The sequence below is a fragment of the Ciona intestinalis genome, unplaced genomic scaffold (genome assembly GCF_000224145.3).
Source record: "Ciona intestinalis unplaced genomic scaffold, KH HT001121.1, whole genome shotgun sequence".
NCBI lineage: Eukaryota > Metazoa > Chordata > Ascidiacea > Phlebobranchia > Cionidae > Ciona > Ciona intestinalis.
This window is the reverse complement of record NW_004191442.1, coordinates 1-17,285: the sequence shown is the minus strand read 5'-3', so window position 1 is coordinate 17,285 and position 17,285 is coordinate 1. Positions and strand designations below refer to the sequence as shown.

Below are 17,285 nucleotides of genomic sequence, written 5' to 3'. Positions count from 1 at the left end.
ATTTATATAAAAATATATCTATAGTTCAAAGTATTTATATAAACTTAAACTGTTTAACGAGCCATAGATTTACCAAGCTTCCAGTTATATATCAGTTAATTGGGTGCTGATAAAGAATCCCCCCACCTTTCATGCTAACCCCTAACCCACTGCCGTGAACTGTAGTAACAAACCAGAAAAATTTATTGCAATCTGGTTTTGAACTGGTTATACGAAGTTTAACGTTTGGCATTTATCAAACTGTATGATTATGATTATTCAGTTTCCGGAATTGTATAGAAGTCAATCGCGATAACATAGCAACGCCTAAAGGCGTTCTAGAAGATTCCGACTGAATTCCGGCGCAAAAAATAACAAAGTTTCTGCAGTAAAGTACGCATATATAGGAAACAGTTTATAAAAACGTAAAATTTCCCTTTATAAAGAAATCTCGACCTTGCTATTACGTCATATTATCACGTGCTATGACGTCATTTTGTCACGTGTCTTTGTTTACAAACTCATTTTACGGCGAGGTTGTAAGAATTTTGTGACAGCTACAGAATCATTTTTTAAAAATATTGGGAATTACATTTTTGATTAGTTCTGTTTAAATGTAACATAATTTTCTAGCGCTTGTATGGCGAGAATATATATCTATAGTTCACCGGTTGACGCTACCATTGTGAGTGTATGTGTCCTTGTGCAAGACACTTACACCAATTGTTCCAACCCAGTGGTCACTAATAAGTTACCAAAGCAGCCAGGCATACACTACAAAAAATTAAAATCCACAGAAAAAATAATCACCCTCAAAGTAACATACCTCGTAACTTATAAGCGACACGAGGTGTATGAAACAGAACACCCATGTTGTAACGACTGTCGTTGCCTGCCAAGTCTGGATTATCAGAAATTTTTTAATCATATAATGATAAATTAAATCAAATTTTATTTGTTTTGTACAATTAACAAACAGCATTTTTGTGGAAAATTACAAAAATAATAATACCTGCGAAACAACACAGTATGGTATAAATAAAACATTGGCAAAAAACGAACAAATTAAAAAATGGCCATTATCTTCAGAAAATTGTGAACATTTTAACAAGTGACTTGAATGGGTAAGATACAAATGTTCAAATGATAAATTATAAATGACTGAGAAAAATGTAAATTATAATGGGTTTTCCAAATTATCAGCCATACAGAGAAAGTGAAAAAAAAATCACCCACTAAGCTACATACATGGTAACTCGTAAGCTGGCATGAGGTATATGAAACAGAAAACCAGTGTGATAACAACTGTCGTTTTCGGCCATGCGAGGATAAAGTAAGCTACATTCATTCATTCATAAATGACCCAGAAAAAAAGAAATTAAAATGAACCCAAAAAATAGTCGAAAAAAAGAATCTTCAACTCAATCTAGAAATACATCAGCTAAAGGAAACTCCGCTTTCGTAGGCTGTAGAATGTCGTTTAGGAAGCAAATGGTTCCCGCTAACCCTTCAAATAGACTGTGAGGTCTATCTGGTGTACGTGCACCTACGCTAAAAGCCTCAGTGAACATAAAACCTCCGAATCTGTTGAAAAAAGCTTATTAGGTATTTACTATAATTACAATAGTAATAACTTCATTTTCTCTTTGATTACGGTAAGGAAGATTTAGAAATACTTTAAAAGACAGGATATAGCGACAAAAGTTACAAACATATTTATATTTAGTTGGAAAAAAATAAGCGTGTTCGCTACACCTAGCAGACAAAGAGCCATTTATGTTTAAATATTACCAATTTAAACTTCTAATAGAAACAAAAGTGTGCGTAAAGACACAACTCCCTTTACACTAATGATGAACAAGTGAAACATCATTACCAATTTTACCACAAAGTAACATACTTGGTAACTCCTAAGCTGACACAATTGTATGAAACAGAACACCTGTTCTTAACGACTGCCGTTTTCCAGCCACGGGAGAATAAAGTAAGACTCATTTATTTCATTTAAAAAGAAAACCAAACTGACAGCGCTTATAAATCTGTACACAATTGTGGACTACCCAGTTTACCTATCAGCTCTGTAAAGATACTTTTCATCTTGTGTTAGTCGATACAGAATGAGAAAAACATAACCACTTCCAGCAACACCATGACAAATACCCGGCCCCTTGGACAGCAACCCGCATTTCCACACGGTATCAGCGAGGAGCACACAGGCATCGAGATACTTCTGGTCACGGTTAAATACAAGATATGCACGCGCAAATAGATATACAACACCTGTGTGAATACAGATGAATGAATGAATGTAACTTCCTTTATCCTCGCGTTGCGAAGTGTATAAAACAGAACACCCGTGTTATAACGACTGTCTTTGCTTCGTCAAGCAAGTATAAACAAGTTACGTTCATTTATTAAAACATACTTGGTAACTTGTAAGCTGGCACAAAGTGTATGAAACAGAACACCCTGTTATAACGACTGTCATTACCCTACCACGCAAGGATAAACCAATTTACATTTATTCTTTCATTCATTCACATATGAATAAATGAATGTAACTTACTTTATCCTCGCGTGGCGGGAAAACGACAGTCGTTATCACACGGGCTTAACACCTCGTGCCAGCTTACGAGTTACCATGTATGTTAATATTTGTTTTTTCTTGTATGGCTGATAATTTGGACAACCCATTAGTGACCAAAAGTGATGTGTAGAAAACACAACTGAAGTGTATGAAAAGGAACACCCGTGTTATCACGACAGTCCTTTTCCAGCAACGCGAGGATAAATAAGTTACATTTATTCATAACTGAAAAGCTGACATAAGGTGTATGAAACAGAACACCTGTGTCATAACGAATATTGCTTTCTGGCCATGCGAGGATAAATAAGTTACATTTATTGATAACTTAAAAGCTGGCACGAGGTGTACGAAACTAAACACCTGTGTTATAATGACCGTCGTTTTCCAGCAACGCGAGGATAAAAAGTTACATTCATTGATAACTTAAAAGCTGGCAAAAGGTGTGTAATACAGAACACCCATGTTATAACGACTGTCGTTTTCCGGCCACGCAACGATAAAGCTACATTCAAGCAATTAAACACGTCCGTGGTAGTGTTTGAAGCTGCTACTATTGTGGGCGTATGTGGATTGTCTAAATTATACAAGAAAGCAATTACCCACAGAGTAACATACTTGGTAACTCTTAAGCAAGCACAAGGTGTATGAAACAGAACACCCGTGTTATAACGACAGTCGTTTTCCAGCAACGCGAGGATAAATAAGTTACATTCATTCATTACAAACCTGCTGCTCCATGGCACCAATGCACGAGGTGTGTTCCGCCGTCACTTGACAGTGACGTTTCCAGATCTGTCGCGATATTGTAACAGCCCTGCTTGTCCACGCAACGACTCAACAAATAATCGACGGAACGCTGAATCAGCGTTAATGACTCAGGGTTGATATGGTCGGGAAAAGTAAGCAAAACCTGGAGAATTCCTGATACCCCATGACCAGCACCTGTAAGGGGGCAATGTTTTTTTATTTCTATATGGGTGAAGTCTTAGAATTAAGATCAAAGTTGACTAATTTAGTAATTGTTTATGAGCACCTCACCCATATAGGACCTTTTTAAAGACTTTGCATTTAGACCAGTGTTAGCCCATTTCCCTAATACCGGGTGATTGTTAAATTAGTTGTACTATTAGTTGTCAGAAATAGGAAACCTCATTGATTAATGTGGTGAATGCAATATACTTTGGCTCTGTTTGTTTGTATAGACACTTAACAGCAAGGTAAAATCTGGAGTGACATTGTTAAAATGCAGTTACAATCATAGTTGTCAAACATAGGAAACCTCATTGATTAATGTGGTGAATGCAATATACTTTGGCTCTGCTTGTTTGTATAGACACCTAACAGCAGGGCAAAATCTGGGGTGACTTTGGTAAAATACAGTTACACTCATAGTTGTCAAACATAGGAAACCTCATTGATTAATGTGGTGAATGCAATGTAGTTTGGCTCTGCTTGTTTGTATAGACACCTAACAGCAGGGCAAAATCTGGGGTGACAATGGTAAAATGCAGTTACACTCATAGTTGTCAAACATAGGAAACCTCATTGATTAATGTGGTGAATGCAATGTAGTTTGGCTCTGCTTGTTTGTATAGACACCTAACAGCAGGGCAAAATCTGGAGTGACATTGTTAAAATGCAGTTACACCTATAGTTGTCAAACATAGGAAACCTCATTGATTAATGTGGTGAATGCAATATACTTTGGCTCGTAAATACCCCATACTGCATAACACAAAAAGCTAATACCACAAGTTACCCACCCAAAGACATTGTTTTGTAATAAGCATACATCAGAGGGGGCTCTCCTTCCAGATTAACATGTGACCTAAATTTCTCTCCTGATTGGACCGCGGCCCGAATTATTTTACGAATTGTTTCAGCAGGTAGAATTTCAATTTTTAAATCTCGTTGAAGCAAACGGATGCCGAGTAAATACCCAGCTCTGTAAAATAGAAATAACATTTATTTATTTTCGGACACACTGGCTTCAGTGCATAGGAGATTTATTTTAATTAAAACATACTGGGTTCAAGGCTCGTCGCTGCTACCATTGTGGGCGCATGTGTCCTTGGACAAGACACTTAACGGCAATTGCTCCAACCCAGTGGTCACTAATGGGTTGTCGAAATTATCAGCCATACATAGAAAATATATTTTTCGAATATGACATTATAATTTTATTTGTGTTTTTACAAAGATTATGATAGCGAAGATTTTGAAATATTTTAAATAAAAATACACCTACGGTTAAAAACATATTTACATTTAGTTGGAAGAAAATAAGCGTGATTGCTAAACCTAGCAGACAAACGAGCCATTTCTGTTCAGTTATTATCAAGTTAGGTTAGTTTTAGTACTACGAGGTAAGATGGGACACCTTTAGTACATAATGTCCAAATATCCCAATCGTGTTCTAACCAGTTAGCAACAGTATAACAGTTGTGAGGACACGATTTCATAACTTCATAACATTGAATGTTCTTTGTTTACTAGGGCGAGAAAAAAAAAAAAAAGGACAAGAAAAAAAAAGAACAAAAAGGTGTCTCATCTTTCCCCACCCTACTATTTATATACATATAAAAAATCTTTTTTTACCTTCCCACAAATAATTCATCCGACCCATTTGGTAGCATTTCCACCTTTTCACATTCAGCTGATAAATCTTGAAACAGTTTCACATATTTCATGCAATTCTAAAATCAAAGATAAAAGTCAGGGGTTTAGGGTTCAAGGCTCAAATAGGTTACTTGGATAAGGTGTCAAAAACTATGAAAAAATGAATGAATGTAACTTACTTTATCCTCGCGTGGCCAGAAAACAGGCGTTAAACACAGGTGTTCTGTTTCATACACCCCATGCCAGCTTACCATGTATGTTACTTTGTGGGTGAATTTATTTTGAGGAATTTAAATTTCCATATATAGTTGTCAAACATAGGGAACCTCATTGATTAATGTGGTGAATGCAAAATACTTTGGCTCTGCTTGTTTGTATAGGCACCTAACAGCAAGGTAAAATCTGGGGTGACATTGTTAAAATACAGTTACACTCATAGTTGTCAGACATAGGGAACCTCATTGATTAATGTGGTGAATGAAATATACTTTGGCTCTGCTTGTTTGTATAAATACCTAACAGCAGAGTAAAATATGTTTAGGTGTAAAACAGGGGTGCTCAAACATAGAATGTCACCCCTTTTCAAAACTTAGGTAACATGCTACACCAGGCACAGGTTACAGTACATCTATGATTACTGTACCAATTTTTCCTGAAGGAGGTTGTAAACTAACGCGGCAACCGCATACACGCCACTATTTGAAAGCAAGAACCCCACTTGATTGCATGGCCTGAAACATAAACATTGTATAAATTTTTTTAAAAATACAAAAAATATTAGGAACACAAAAAAATACAAAATACTTGACATTGTGCCTGAAACATAAACAACTTATAAAACTTTTGAAAATTATACAAAAATATTAAAAACACAAAAAAATACAAAATACTAACAGTTCAATTTAAATGTACACATAAAAAAATACAAACAATATTAAAAATTCACAAAATACTGGAAATCATATTTAAATGTATACATAAACCGAAATTCAAGAAAGCTTGTAGCTTAAGCTACCACATAGTTTAGCTAAAACCCCCCCATCTAGTCCCATACCAAGCATAGGCGTAATGTTAGGGAGGGTTTGGGTGACATGTCCCCCCAACTTTTAAAATGGGTGTCATCATTTGCTTTATCACCCCAGTTTTAAGCCTACACCAGATTTTACTCTGTTGTTTGGTGTCTATACAAACAAGCAGAGCCAAAGTATATTTCAAGCAGAGCCAAAGTATATTTCACATTATTCAATGAGGTTCCCTATGTTTGATGACTATGAGTGTAACTGTATTTTAACAATGTTCCCCCAGATTTTACCCTGCTGTTAGATGTCTATACAAACAAGCAGAGCCAAAGTATATTGCATTCACCACATTAATCAATGAGGTTCCCTATATTTGACCACTATGAGCGTAACTGTATTTTAACAATGTTAACCCAGATTTTACCCTGCTGTTAGATGTCTATGCAAACAAGCAGAGCCAAAGTATATTGCATTCACCACATTAATCAATGAGGTTTCCTATGTTTGACAACTATGAGCGTAACTGTATTTTAACAATGTCAACTCAGATTTTGTTAAAATATCAAACAAAAGTTAGGTCTACACTACCTACTCTATGTTTCTTTGTTCATAATATTCAACTGAAACATCAACGTAAGATTTGGCAGCTTCCAAGAACTTTTCTTTATGATTTGGAAAATGGCCACTTTTAGCAAGGTAGTATAACATGTAAGCAACTCCAGCTGTCCCAATGTATACACCTGGTGTAACAATGTTTTTATGTTACTTGTGTTTTGTATAAGCGAAAAAGTTACATACTTGGTAATTAATAGTAGGGATGCATGAATGCAACATGTGTGTCTGGTGTATAAGAAGACACCTATGTTATAACTTGACAGTGAGCATAAGGTGTATGAATACACAATGTGATTTTGGTGTATAAGAAGATACCCATGTTATAACTTGCACCGTGGCAAAGTGGTTAGCGTGCCAGCCTCAAACCCAAAGGTAATGGATTCTAGGCTCATCGCTGCTACCATTCTGGGCGTATGTGTCCTTGAACAAGACACTTAACAGCAATTGCTCCAACCCATTGGTCACTAATGGGTTGTCCAAATTATCAGCTATGCATGAAAAAAATTCCAAAAAAGGTAACCACCCAAAAATTAACATACTTAGTAACTTGTAAGCTGGCACGAGCTGTATGAAGCATAACACCCATGTTATAACGACTGTCGTTTTCCGGCCCCTCGAGCATAAAGTAAGTTACATTTATTCGAAGTGATAATTGGGAAAAAATGTGGGTAAGCACAATCTATATTATATTTTAATCACCTCCACCAGCGTTCTTATGTGTTGGCTGTAACCCCTTTAATACATGATCCACGCAACTCAATATTCGGCCTTCGTATACTTCTCGTGGGGTGGGGGAATATGAGATTTCTATGTCAGGGTATGGGTTTTTGAAATAACGACCCAGATTCATTTTCGTGAGTTTTTAATTTAAATATCTGTTAATATAAAAAACAGGTAGCTATAGTAGTATAAGCCAACTAAATTTTTGTCTGCTTATATGTACACACTGCAATAGCTTTAGTAACTCGACTGTGGGTTATGAGAGTGGCAACCATGGATACCCACCCACGAGGATATAATGACCAAACCAACCAAACGTCGTGTCTCCTTATCCACACACTGCAATAGCTTTAGTAACTCGACTGTGGGCATGGGAGTGGCTCAAGTTTTATAAATGACCGGCGCCTTGGCATTGTGGTTAGCGCACCCGCCTGTAGCCCAAAGGTAATGGGTTCAAGGCTCGACACTGCTACCATTGTGGGCGTATCGTATGTGTCATTGGGCAAGAAACCGCAATTGCTCTAACCTGGTGCTAGTAAAGAGTCTCCCCCCCCCCCCTTATTTGCTAACCACTAGCACTAACCCCTATAACCACTAAGCCCTATAACTACTAACCCCCTAACCATCAACAATTAACCCCCTAACCTAGGGGTTAGTGGTTAGTGATTAGCAAATAAGGTGGGGGGGGGGAGATTCACACACTGCAAAAGCTTTAGCAACTCGACTGTGCGCATGAGAGTGGCAACCATGGATAAGTCACTCAAGTTCCCACCCATGAGGATATAAATGACCAAACCAACCAAAAGTCGTGTCTGCTTATCCACACACTGCAAAAGCTTTAGCGACTCGACTGTGGACATGGGAGTGGCAACCATAGATAAGCTACTCAAATTCCCACCTACTAGAATATAAACTATCAAACCAACTAAAATTCATGTCTGCGTATCCACAAACTGCAAAAGTTTCAGCAGCTCGACTGTGAGCATAGGTGTTAACTGCACGAAAGCACATGGTGTGTGCAGTCGGCCGTGACATGCTTTTATATTCAAGGGGGCTGGAATATTTATTCAAAGCACAATAAAAAAAACAACACTGATAAAAACAGTTAATCATACACGTAGTTCTACTTACAAAAAGAATATATATGATATATAACACCTCAGATATATAACACTATATCTACCGAGCTATAACATAGGTGTATTTTATATATAGTAGGGTGGGGGAAGATGGGACGCTTTTTACTTTATTTTCTCGTCACATTTAGTAGTAAACAAAGAACATTCAAAGAAACATGAAACTATGTCCTCACGACTTCCATAAACCGTTGTTAATTGTTTAAAACACGATCAGGATATCTGGAAATTATGTGCTAACAGTGATTTTATACCAAAGAACATATATATCAACTGTATATCTATTACTTTTGTTTAGGCCTATACACCTCATGTTCACAATCGAGTTAAAAAACGAGTGTCTTTTTGTACAGTAAAAACACATGGTGTATTCATACACCTTATGCTCGCTGTCAAGCTATAATATGGATGTCTTATATTATACACCAGACACACATGGCGTATTTATACACCTCATACTCACCGTTTAGTTGGAAAAAAGAGGGGTCTTTTGTACACCACGCAGACATGGTGTACTTGAATACTTACTATTTTGTGTAAAGTTAGAATTTGTATTAAATATAATATCAAACACAATTATTCCGGGACAAAACAAAGTCGGGAAGTCGTCCCTAACGATGTTACGTATCATACCTATACGTAGGGCACGGACGTGATGCTTAATTATTTTCTCGTCCGCTATATAATTACCGTATAGCTCAACAAGGAAACATATTGTATTATATAATATAGTAGGGTGGGGTAAGACAGGCACCTTTAGCACATAATATCCAAATATTCTGATCGTGTTTTAAACAATTAACAACGGTCTATGGAAGTCGTGAGGATACGGTTTTATAATTTGTTAAATGTTCTTTATTTACTACCAAATTGGACGAGAAAAAAAAAGAAAAGGTGTCCCATCTTTCCCCAGTCTACTAGTTAATAATTTTATTACGTTATGTGTATATTGTAACAGAAAGTCTTTATTTACTACCAAATTGGACGAGAAAGTTCTTTATTTACTACCAAATTAGACGAGAAAAAAAAAGAAAATGTGTCCCATATTTCCCCACCCTACTAATTAATAATTGTATTACGTTATGTATATATATTGTAACAGAAAGTCTTTAGTCAAATTCAATGGAAAAAATATTGGCAATATATCATTTAACAAAACATGCTTTTAATTTAGTAACGGATACATCAGTAGACTTTAATAGATATGCTGTTCGTTTTCATTCTGTTAAATTTGATCGCCGTAACATCAACCAATGGTAGTTGGCATCAACTTGATGGCATCGAATATTACATTGAGTATACAGAAGTTAATGTAACTAACGCGAAGGAAGGTTGTAACGCAATGAACGCCATTCTAGCTGCTGTTAAATCTCAACAAATTCAAAATTTCCTCGTGAAAAATATTAATACAACGATTTTGAACGGTGGGTATAAATGAAATTGTTAGACTAGCATTGCAGTCAAATAAATTGTTATATTGTACTTGTATTTTAAGTCTCGGGGATGCCATTTGCATTCTACATTGGTTTGAGTCGTACCAGTTCAACTACATTGCAATGGTCGGATGGTACAACAACTAATACATCGGTCTTCACTTATTGGGATGCCACTGATGACGTCTATGATTACAGGAAACTTTGCGTTACAATGGGATTCCACGCTGCATTTAATATATTATTTAAATGGAAGATTGAATACTGTCGAATGACTCTTCGTTATATTTGTCAAAGTATCTTTTTAACAATTAAAAATACTAAACCAATTTATATTATCCGTTGTAAAATAATTGTTACTGTTTAATGGATATATTTAATTTGTTATACTGTTGTAGAAAATACACCAACAACAATAACAAATGTCCTAAAAACAGGAACACGTTCGTTCACCTCAGAAGAAACACCAACAACCGAATATAAAGATGAAACAATCATCAAATACAACTATGCTACAATAGGTACGTAAACCTGTTATTTGTGATATTACCAAAGTATTACATACCGTTTTTCATCCTAATCGTAAATTAGAAACAGTCGTTTTGCATTTATTTTTATTGTTTAATATTTCTTCCAGGACAAGGTATTAGTTTTGGTTTTTTTATTACTTTAAGTTTAAAAACAGATAACTTGAAAAGCTGCGCGCCCAAAACACCATCGTGGGTTATCCCTATCATCGCGATTTTATCTGCAAGTCTTGTATTCATGCTAGCACTTGTGCTGTACTTGTGGAAAAGGTAAATAACATATATCTTTTATTTTAGATTTTTTCATGTGTTTCCCAGTTACACAAAATAGGAATTATTGGAAATTTTTTTTCCAGGCTGAGTCAATCAACTGTGAGAACCTGTAACGTCAATGATAACATGGATATGACGCAAGCATCGGGACATATTACAACATATGCCACAACTTCTGCTTGTACGTACTTGGATGTGTAAGTTGTATTACAAGAATAACTGAACCATTGCTTATTTAGATCAACCGCCGTATTACGAAAACCTAAAGGCGCCCGAACCAGCATATGAAGATCTCAATAACGAATAATGGCATCCATCTATGATAACCCAAGAAAAAAACTTGTATTTGTTGCTCTGTATTATAACACCTGTAGTATATAACTGGTCAAAACACTTTTCTATATAGTTTTCTCTTAAATCGTATCATGGTGATATTGCGTATGCAACATTGTAACTTCAACGCTGCTACCATTGTTGTAGGCGTATGTGTCCTTGGGCAAATAGCAATTCTTTCTACCCAGGGGTCACTAGCGGGCTGTCCAAATTATCATCAAAAAAATCTTATAAAAATAATCACCCGCAAATTAACATATGTTGTAACTCGTATAAGCAGGCACGAGGTGTATGAAGAACACCCTTGTTGTAACGACTGTCGTTTTCCAGCAACGCGAGAATAAAGTAAGTTGCATTCATTCATCCTTACAGGCCAATCATTTAAATACGTCGTTATGTTTATAATGAAAATGTATACCAGCGCCGAGACTATACGTTAAGACAATTAGGAGAACTAAATGTATATATTATTGCTTCCTTTCCGAAATAGGAGAGAAAGGAACTCAACCAGAAACATATAACGGGGTTTATTAAATCAAAACAAAAGAATACGAACTACTGTTCAAGCCGATTTAATAACATTCCAAAAAACGTTCGTAGTTTCCATGATGTCTTGGCTTTATTAAAATATTTCAATGACTTTTAAATTGTTTTGGTATTACCGACAGGTGTATTACATTTGAGATAAATAAAAAAAATACCCTGATTGTGTTTAAAACAATTAACAACGATCTATGGGAGTCGTGAGGATACAGTTTTATAATTCCTTAATAGTTCTTTGTTTACTACTGAATTGGACAAAAAAAAGATTGAAAAGGTGTCCTATCTTCCTCACCGTACTATAAGACATCATTGAGGCGAAAATTTAATCTGCCTAAAGCGTTTAGATACGCCATAAGGCTTATTAATTTTTGCGTATTCGCGCCTCAAACAGGAACTCATCGGTCCCGAATCCACGAAATCTTGCGCAACGTTTAGTGAGAAGAAGATGTAAGTTTACAGAAACCAAAGCAATTGTTTTTTAAACATTCTACTGTCATTATGTTTTAATTACAATAGTTTTTGTGAAAATTTACAGCCTAATTAAGTTTAATGTAATGTTGTTGAAATGTTAATGAGCAAATTTTAATTTCAGTTCAAGACAGAGAATACCTACGAATCGGTGACCAATAAGCAGGATAATATTGACAATGTAAAAAACAATCGAACGATTTTAATAAATTGATCATCAGCAAAAATATACCTTGTGTTCTATACCAGTCTCTTTAGTTATTCTTTTAAAGTGGTCACGTCAATATACAAATATGCAAAACAAAACTTTCCATTTAGCGCGTGATTGAAAATTTAAAATTTTGTCTAGCAATTATGTGTCTAAAGGTCCGCACAACGATTGACGTACATAACCTGTAATAGTACGTTTATAACTTTTTGAATATTCTTTGTTTACTACCAAGTAGGACGAGAAAACAGAATGTTTAGATGTTTCATCTTTCATCACCCTACTATACTAACAGGATTTGTCAAAAATTAGTCGGCATCGAACTATTACAGTTTATGTACAGATAAAAAATCACCCACAGCTTACGAGTTTTTGTAAAAAAACTCGTAAGCTGACCCACATACGTAAAAATATTTACGATGGCTGAAAAAAAACACATTTTTTTACAAAAAAAAAATAATAATCACCCACAAAGTAGCATACATGGTAACTCGTAAGCTGGCACGAGGAGTATGAACACCCGTGCTATAACATCTGTTGGTTTCGGGCCACGCGAGGATAAAGTAAGTTACATTTATTCATTTATGGGGATCAAAATAAAAAAATATTTCGCTTACACTTTACACTATAAGATAAAATTAAAACTTTAATTTTACAACAACAAAATAATTACAACAAAATTGTTTTTCATCGTTTCTCCAACATGCTAAATTACAATATTTTTAGGTTTAAAAAAAAACGTCAAAATAATTATCAAATTTAAAAATGTTTGTCAATCTTTTGTATGTAATGTTTTTAACAGTACGCAGCCGCGGGAAATGTATTATTCAATTTCAATTATCCCACCTTTATTGTTTTAATACAACTTGCAACTTAGATATTATTTTAACTACGCCAGGTAATACGTCATGTTTATACAAGTGCGGATTGCATATCTATAAAAACACGGAAGTTATACTGCTATTCTTAGTTATAGTATATTACAAGGCGTACATCGTATACGTATTGGTTTAGTAGTTGGTCTCCATGAGTTTGGTACCAATATTAAAACTGACATCAATGCGTTAAATTGAGCTTGTCTGTTTTCAAGATATTATATTGTAATAGCATAAGCCATAATATGCTGTTCGTTTTGATTCTGTTAAATTTGATCGTCATAACATCAACCACTGGTAGTTGGCATCAACTTGATGGCATCGAATATTACATTGAGTATACAACAGTTAATGCAAATATAGCAAAGGAAGGTTGTAAAGCAATGAACGCCATTCTAGCTGTTGTTAAATCAAAACGAATTCAAGATTTTCTCGTGACAAATATTGACAACTCAAAATTAACAGGTCAGTTATTACAACCGACCATATTTGCTTGATGAAAAATGTGATTAGCGAAAAAATTGTCGACTAAGCATATTTTATACCTTTTTCAAGTATGAATGTAACTTTCTTTATCCTTGCGTGGCTGGAAAACGCAGTCGTTATAACACGGGTGTTCTGTTTCATACACCTCGTGCCAGCTTACGAGTTACCACGTATGTAACTTGATGTTTGTAATTATTTTTTTGAGGTGATTTTTTTTATTTTTTTTGTGTGGTTGATAATTTGAACAAACCTTGGTTGAAGCAACGACGAGAACTATAAAACCCCAGGGCGTTTTAAAGGAGAATTTTTGTGTTATATAAAGGTGGACCATTCGCATTCTACATTGGTTTGAGTCGTACCAGTTCAACTACATTGCAATGGTCGGATGGTACAACAACTAATACATCGGTCTTCACTTATTGGGATGCCACTGATGACGTCTATGATGACAGGAAACTTTGCGTTACAATGGGATTCCACGCTGCATTTAATATATTATTTAAATGGAAGATTGAAGAATGCTCGAAGATCGTTCGGTATATTTGTCAACGTAAGCTCCGTACAGTTTTTACCCAATGTGGCATTAGCTTAGGTTAGTTACATACTTAGAATAATTTGGTATTTACCTAAACTTAATAGGCAACACACCAACAACAACATCGCCTACAACAATCACATTAACAACTACAACATCAAAACTGCTTACCACATCTGTTACAACTGAACAAACAACAAAATTTAATAAAGTAACCTCGGGCGATACAAGAGTGGTGGGTTATGCAATGATCGGTGTTGGAGCAATCGTTGTCCTTGTAATTTGTGGAATAATCTACATCAAGTATTACAGGTTGGTCTTACTTAATGTAAAGTGATTTCCTCAAGGAAGTAATAAAGAAAAACAAACATCACATTATGAAGAGTAAAGATAACACTTGTTAAATCGAAACTTTATTAAACCCACGCTAATTCAAGCTACGCGTCAGATAGATATTACAGGCCCACACTCTGTTTAGATAGGTTTTGAGTGGATCTACGCATGCATACGATGTATAAGCATACATACGATGTATAAGCATACATACGATGTTTAAGCATTTTAATCTTGACTTACAGAAACAACAAACCTACGACTGATAACGTCAACAAGAGAAAATCTGGTTCTGAGGAAGGTTAGAAAGTAAAGATAAAAAATAAGTTGTTGTATTCAAACCCAAACGGTTATATAACGTTCTAAAGAAAGTCGTAAAATTCATGTATTGTCCTAAGACCAAACGCATCTTAAACCAATCTCCGACCCGAATAGATCCACTGAATGCTGCATGTATTTGTATATGTTAAGACACTGCAGTCTTTAATTAGTCGTTAAAATTGTTAATCAACAAATGTAATTTAAAGTTGATATTTAGAATATCGTAATCCAATAATAAAAACCAAAATCCTAACATTCTGCACTTCTGGGGCAAATTAATTAAGTTACAAAAAAACTAGAATAAATAAACGAATACCTAAATATGGCTAGGCAAGTTGAGTGTGTATAACACGGGTGTTTACACATCCTGTCCGCTTACCAGTTAACATGAACGTAACTTTATATTATTACGCAAACCATTTAGATGATGGTCCAGTTGTGGTTGACAATGTATTGTACGGAACATCTGCTGAACCAATTCAAGATCTATACGAAGAAGCTGACAACGCAAGCACAGATAATGGTCAAAACGAAACAGACGACAACAGTCGTGATGAACCGTCAGGAGATGTTTACGCTCAAGTTGTGAAACAGAATTAGAAGTCGACAAAATTATACGATGTACACACAAACTTGTTACTAAATGTAACATCGTTCATTCCACAGTAAAATTGGGTTTAGGGTTGTATTTCTTAACCTTTTATTATACGTTTTCGTTTTTCAAATATATAGTAAAGTGGGGGAAAATGGGACATCTTTAACACATATATCCAAATAGCCAATTAACAACGGTCTATGGAAGTCGTGAAGATGCGGTTCTATAATTCATTGAATGTTCTTTGTTTACTACCAAATGAAAAGAAAAAATTATACGAAAAGATGTCCTATCTCCCCCCACCCTACTATACTTAAAACCTGTAGACCCCTAGTCTATCAATAATAAATTGTATTTGTTTTAACGAGTTCAAGAGTTGTATTAGAAAATTTAACGTGTATTAATCGACACCGAACAATAAAGGTCAAAGGAGCATATAGAACTTAGACACGATGTATTTATATATACCTAAATTAGTTATAGTAGGGTGGGGGAGATGGGACACCTTTAGCAAATAATATCCAAATATCCTGATCGTGTTTTAAACACATAACATCGGTCTATTAAAGTCATAAGAATACGGTTTAATAATTCTTTAAATATTCTTTGTTTACTACCAAATGGGAGTAAACAAAGTAATTTTACTTTACTACCAAATCGAACGGGAAAATAGAATCAAAAGTTTTCGATCTTTCCCCACCCTACTATACATGACTACATATATCGTATAAGTTAAATGCTTTAAGTATACATGACTACATATATCGTATAAGGTAAATGCTTTAATAATGCTAGACCAGAAACGAGCACTGTGCTTACGTCGTGTGTAGGATGGACTTAATAGACTACCGTGGGCGATGCTGTAAACTTTTTGTGATGCTAAATCTGTTTTGATTGTACACCAGTAATAACGAAATGGTAGTGCATTGGTTGTGTGCACTGCTATACGCATTGTACTATATGAATATTTAGTCATTGTTATGTCTTTTATTAGGAATTCGCAGGGGTTTAGATTTGATCATCGTAACCACTGTGTTTTAGGATACTATATTGTAACCGAATAAGCAAAAGTATGTTGTTCGTTTTGATTCTGTTAAATTTAATCGTCATAACACCAACCACTGGTAGTTGGCATCAACTTGATGGCATCGAATATTACATTGAGTATACGTGGGTTTATTCAGTTGGTCAAGCAAAAGGAAGTTGTAAAGCAATGAACGCCATTTTAGCTGTTGTTAAATCCCAACGAATTCAAGATTTTCTTGTCAAAAATATCGATACCACAAAGTTAACAGGTAAGCATTTAATATGATGTTATAGAGACTATATTGTTTACACCTGTTTAATGGAAATAAGATTGTATTTTTCGATTTAGTTTGGCCATATTCATTCTACATTGGTTTGAGTCGTACCAGTTCAACTACATTGCAATGGTCGGATGGTACAACAACTAATACATCGGTCTTCACTTATTGGAAAGGCAATGCTGACGTTTACGATTCCAGTAAACTTTGTGTTACAATGGGATACCACGCTGCATTAAATGTTTTATTTAAATGGGCGATTGAACCGTGCAGCACTACACATCGTTATATTTGTCAAAGTAATTACCTTAACATTTAAAACTAGTCAATAAATTGACATTGTTTAACGTAAAACTTGTTACTGTTTCAATGAATG

General features: G+C 35.2%; 3 protein-coding genes and 2 long non-coding RNA genes across 8 annotated transcripts; 4 read left to right on the top strand and 1 right to left on the bottom strand.

Moving 5' to 3' along the window:
- Nucleotides 1–914: 914 nt before the first annotated feature.
- LOC100181052 (lanC-like protein 3) lies at nucleotides 915–7,733 on the bottom strand. Of its 2 annotated transcripts, XM_002128179.3 has the most exons (8): nucleotides 7,519–7,731; nucleotides 6,797–6,944; nucleotides 5,829–5,916; nucleotides 5,165–5,262; nucleotides 4,330–4,511; nucleotides 3,293–3,508; nucleotides 2,049–2,259; nucleotides 915–1,563 (listed from the first exon to the last, which is right to left on the bottom strand). In XM_002128179.3, exons 1-8 carry the CDS (start codon nucleotides 7,667–7,669, stop codon nucleotides 1,401–1,403), a joined length of 1,257 nt encoding a protein of 418 aa, XP_002128215.1. In that variant the 5' UTR covers nucleotides 7,670–7,731; the 3' UTR covers nucleotides 915–1,400. The 2 variants fall into 2 exon arrangements, with proteins under 2 accessions (XP_002128215.1, XP_026695893.1); XM_026840092.1 differs by lacking the exon at nucleotides 2,049–2,259 and having other exon boundaries at nucleotides 7,519–7,733.
- LOC113475658 lies at nucleotides 2,277–12,492 on the top strand. 2 transcript variants are annotated; one of them, XR_003397408.1, is made up of 2 exons: nucleotides 2,277–2,287; nucleotides 12,377–12,492. It is a non-coding gene; the product is annotated as an uncharacterized LOC113475658 (long non-coding RNA). The 2 variants fall into 2 exon arrangements; XR_003397409.1 differs by lacking the exon at nucleotides 2,277–2,287 and adding an exon at nucleotides 5,344–5,355.
- LOC100186586 lies at nucleotides 9,730–11,374 on the top strand. The gene is made up of 5 exons (XR_003397407.1): nucleotides 9,730–10,099; nucleotides 10,171–10,629; nucleotides 10,794–10,905; nucleotides 10,992–11,089; nucleotides 11,148–11,374. It is a non-coding gene; the product is annotated as an uncharacterized LOC100186586 (long non-coding RNA).
- A 944-nt stretch (nucleotides 12,493–13,436) lies between the features above and the next one.
- On the top strand, nucleotides 13,437–15,971 carry LOC108950878 (C-type lectin domain family 4 member A-like). Of its 2 annotated transcripts, XM_026840095.1 has the most exons (4): nucleotides 13,437–13,800; nucleotides 14,144–14,668; nucleotides 14,935–14,990; nucleotides 15,435–15,971. In XM_026840095.1, exons 2-4 carry the CDS (start codon nucleotides 14,604–14,606, stop codon nucleotides 15,608–15,610), a joined length of 297 nt encoding a protein of 98 aa, XP_026695896.1. In that variant the 5' UTR covers nucleotides 13,437–13,800; nucleotides 14,144–14,603; the 3' UTR covers nucleotides 15,611–15,971. The 2 variants fall into 2 exon arrangements, with proteins under 2 accessions (XP_026695896.1, XP_026695895.1); XM_026840094.1 differs by lacking the exons at nucleotides 14,935–14,990; nucleotides 15,435–15,971.
- Nucleotides 15,972–16,363: 392 nt separating this feature from the next.
- On the top strand, nucleotides 16,364–17,256 carry LOC108950877 (C-type lectin domain family 4 member A-like). The gene is made up of 2 exons (XM_018817093.2): nucleotides 16,364–16,900; nucleotides 16,981–17,256. The coding sequence occupies exons 1-2, from the start codon at nucleotides 16,678–16,680 to the stop codon at nucleotides 17,226–17,228; spliced, it is 471 nt and encodes a 156-aa protein (XP_018672638.2). The 5' UTR covers nucleotides 16,364–16,677; the 3' UTR covers nucleotides 17,229–17,256.
- The last annotated feature ends 29 nt before the right edge of the window (nucleotides 17,257–17,285 follow it).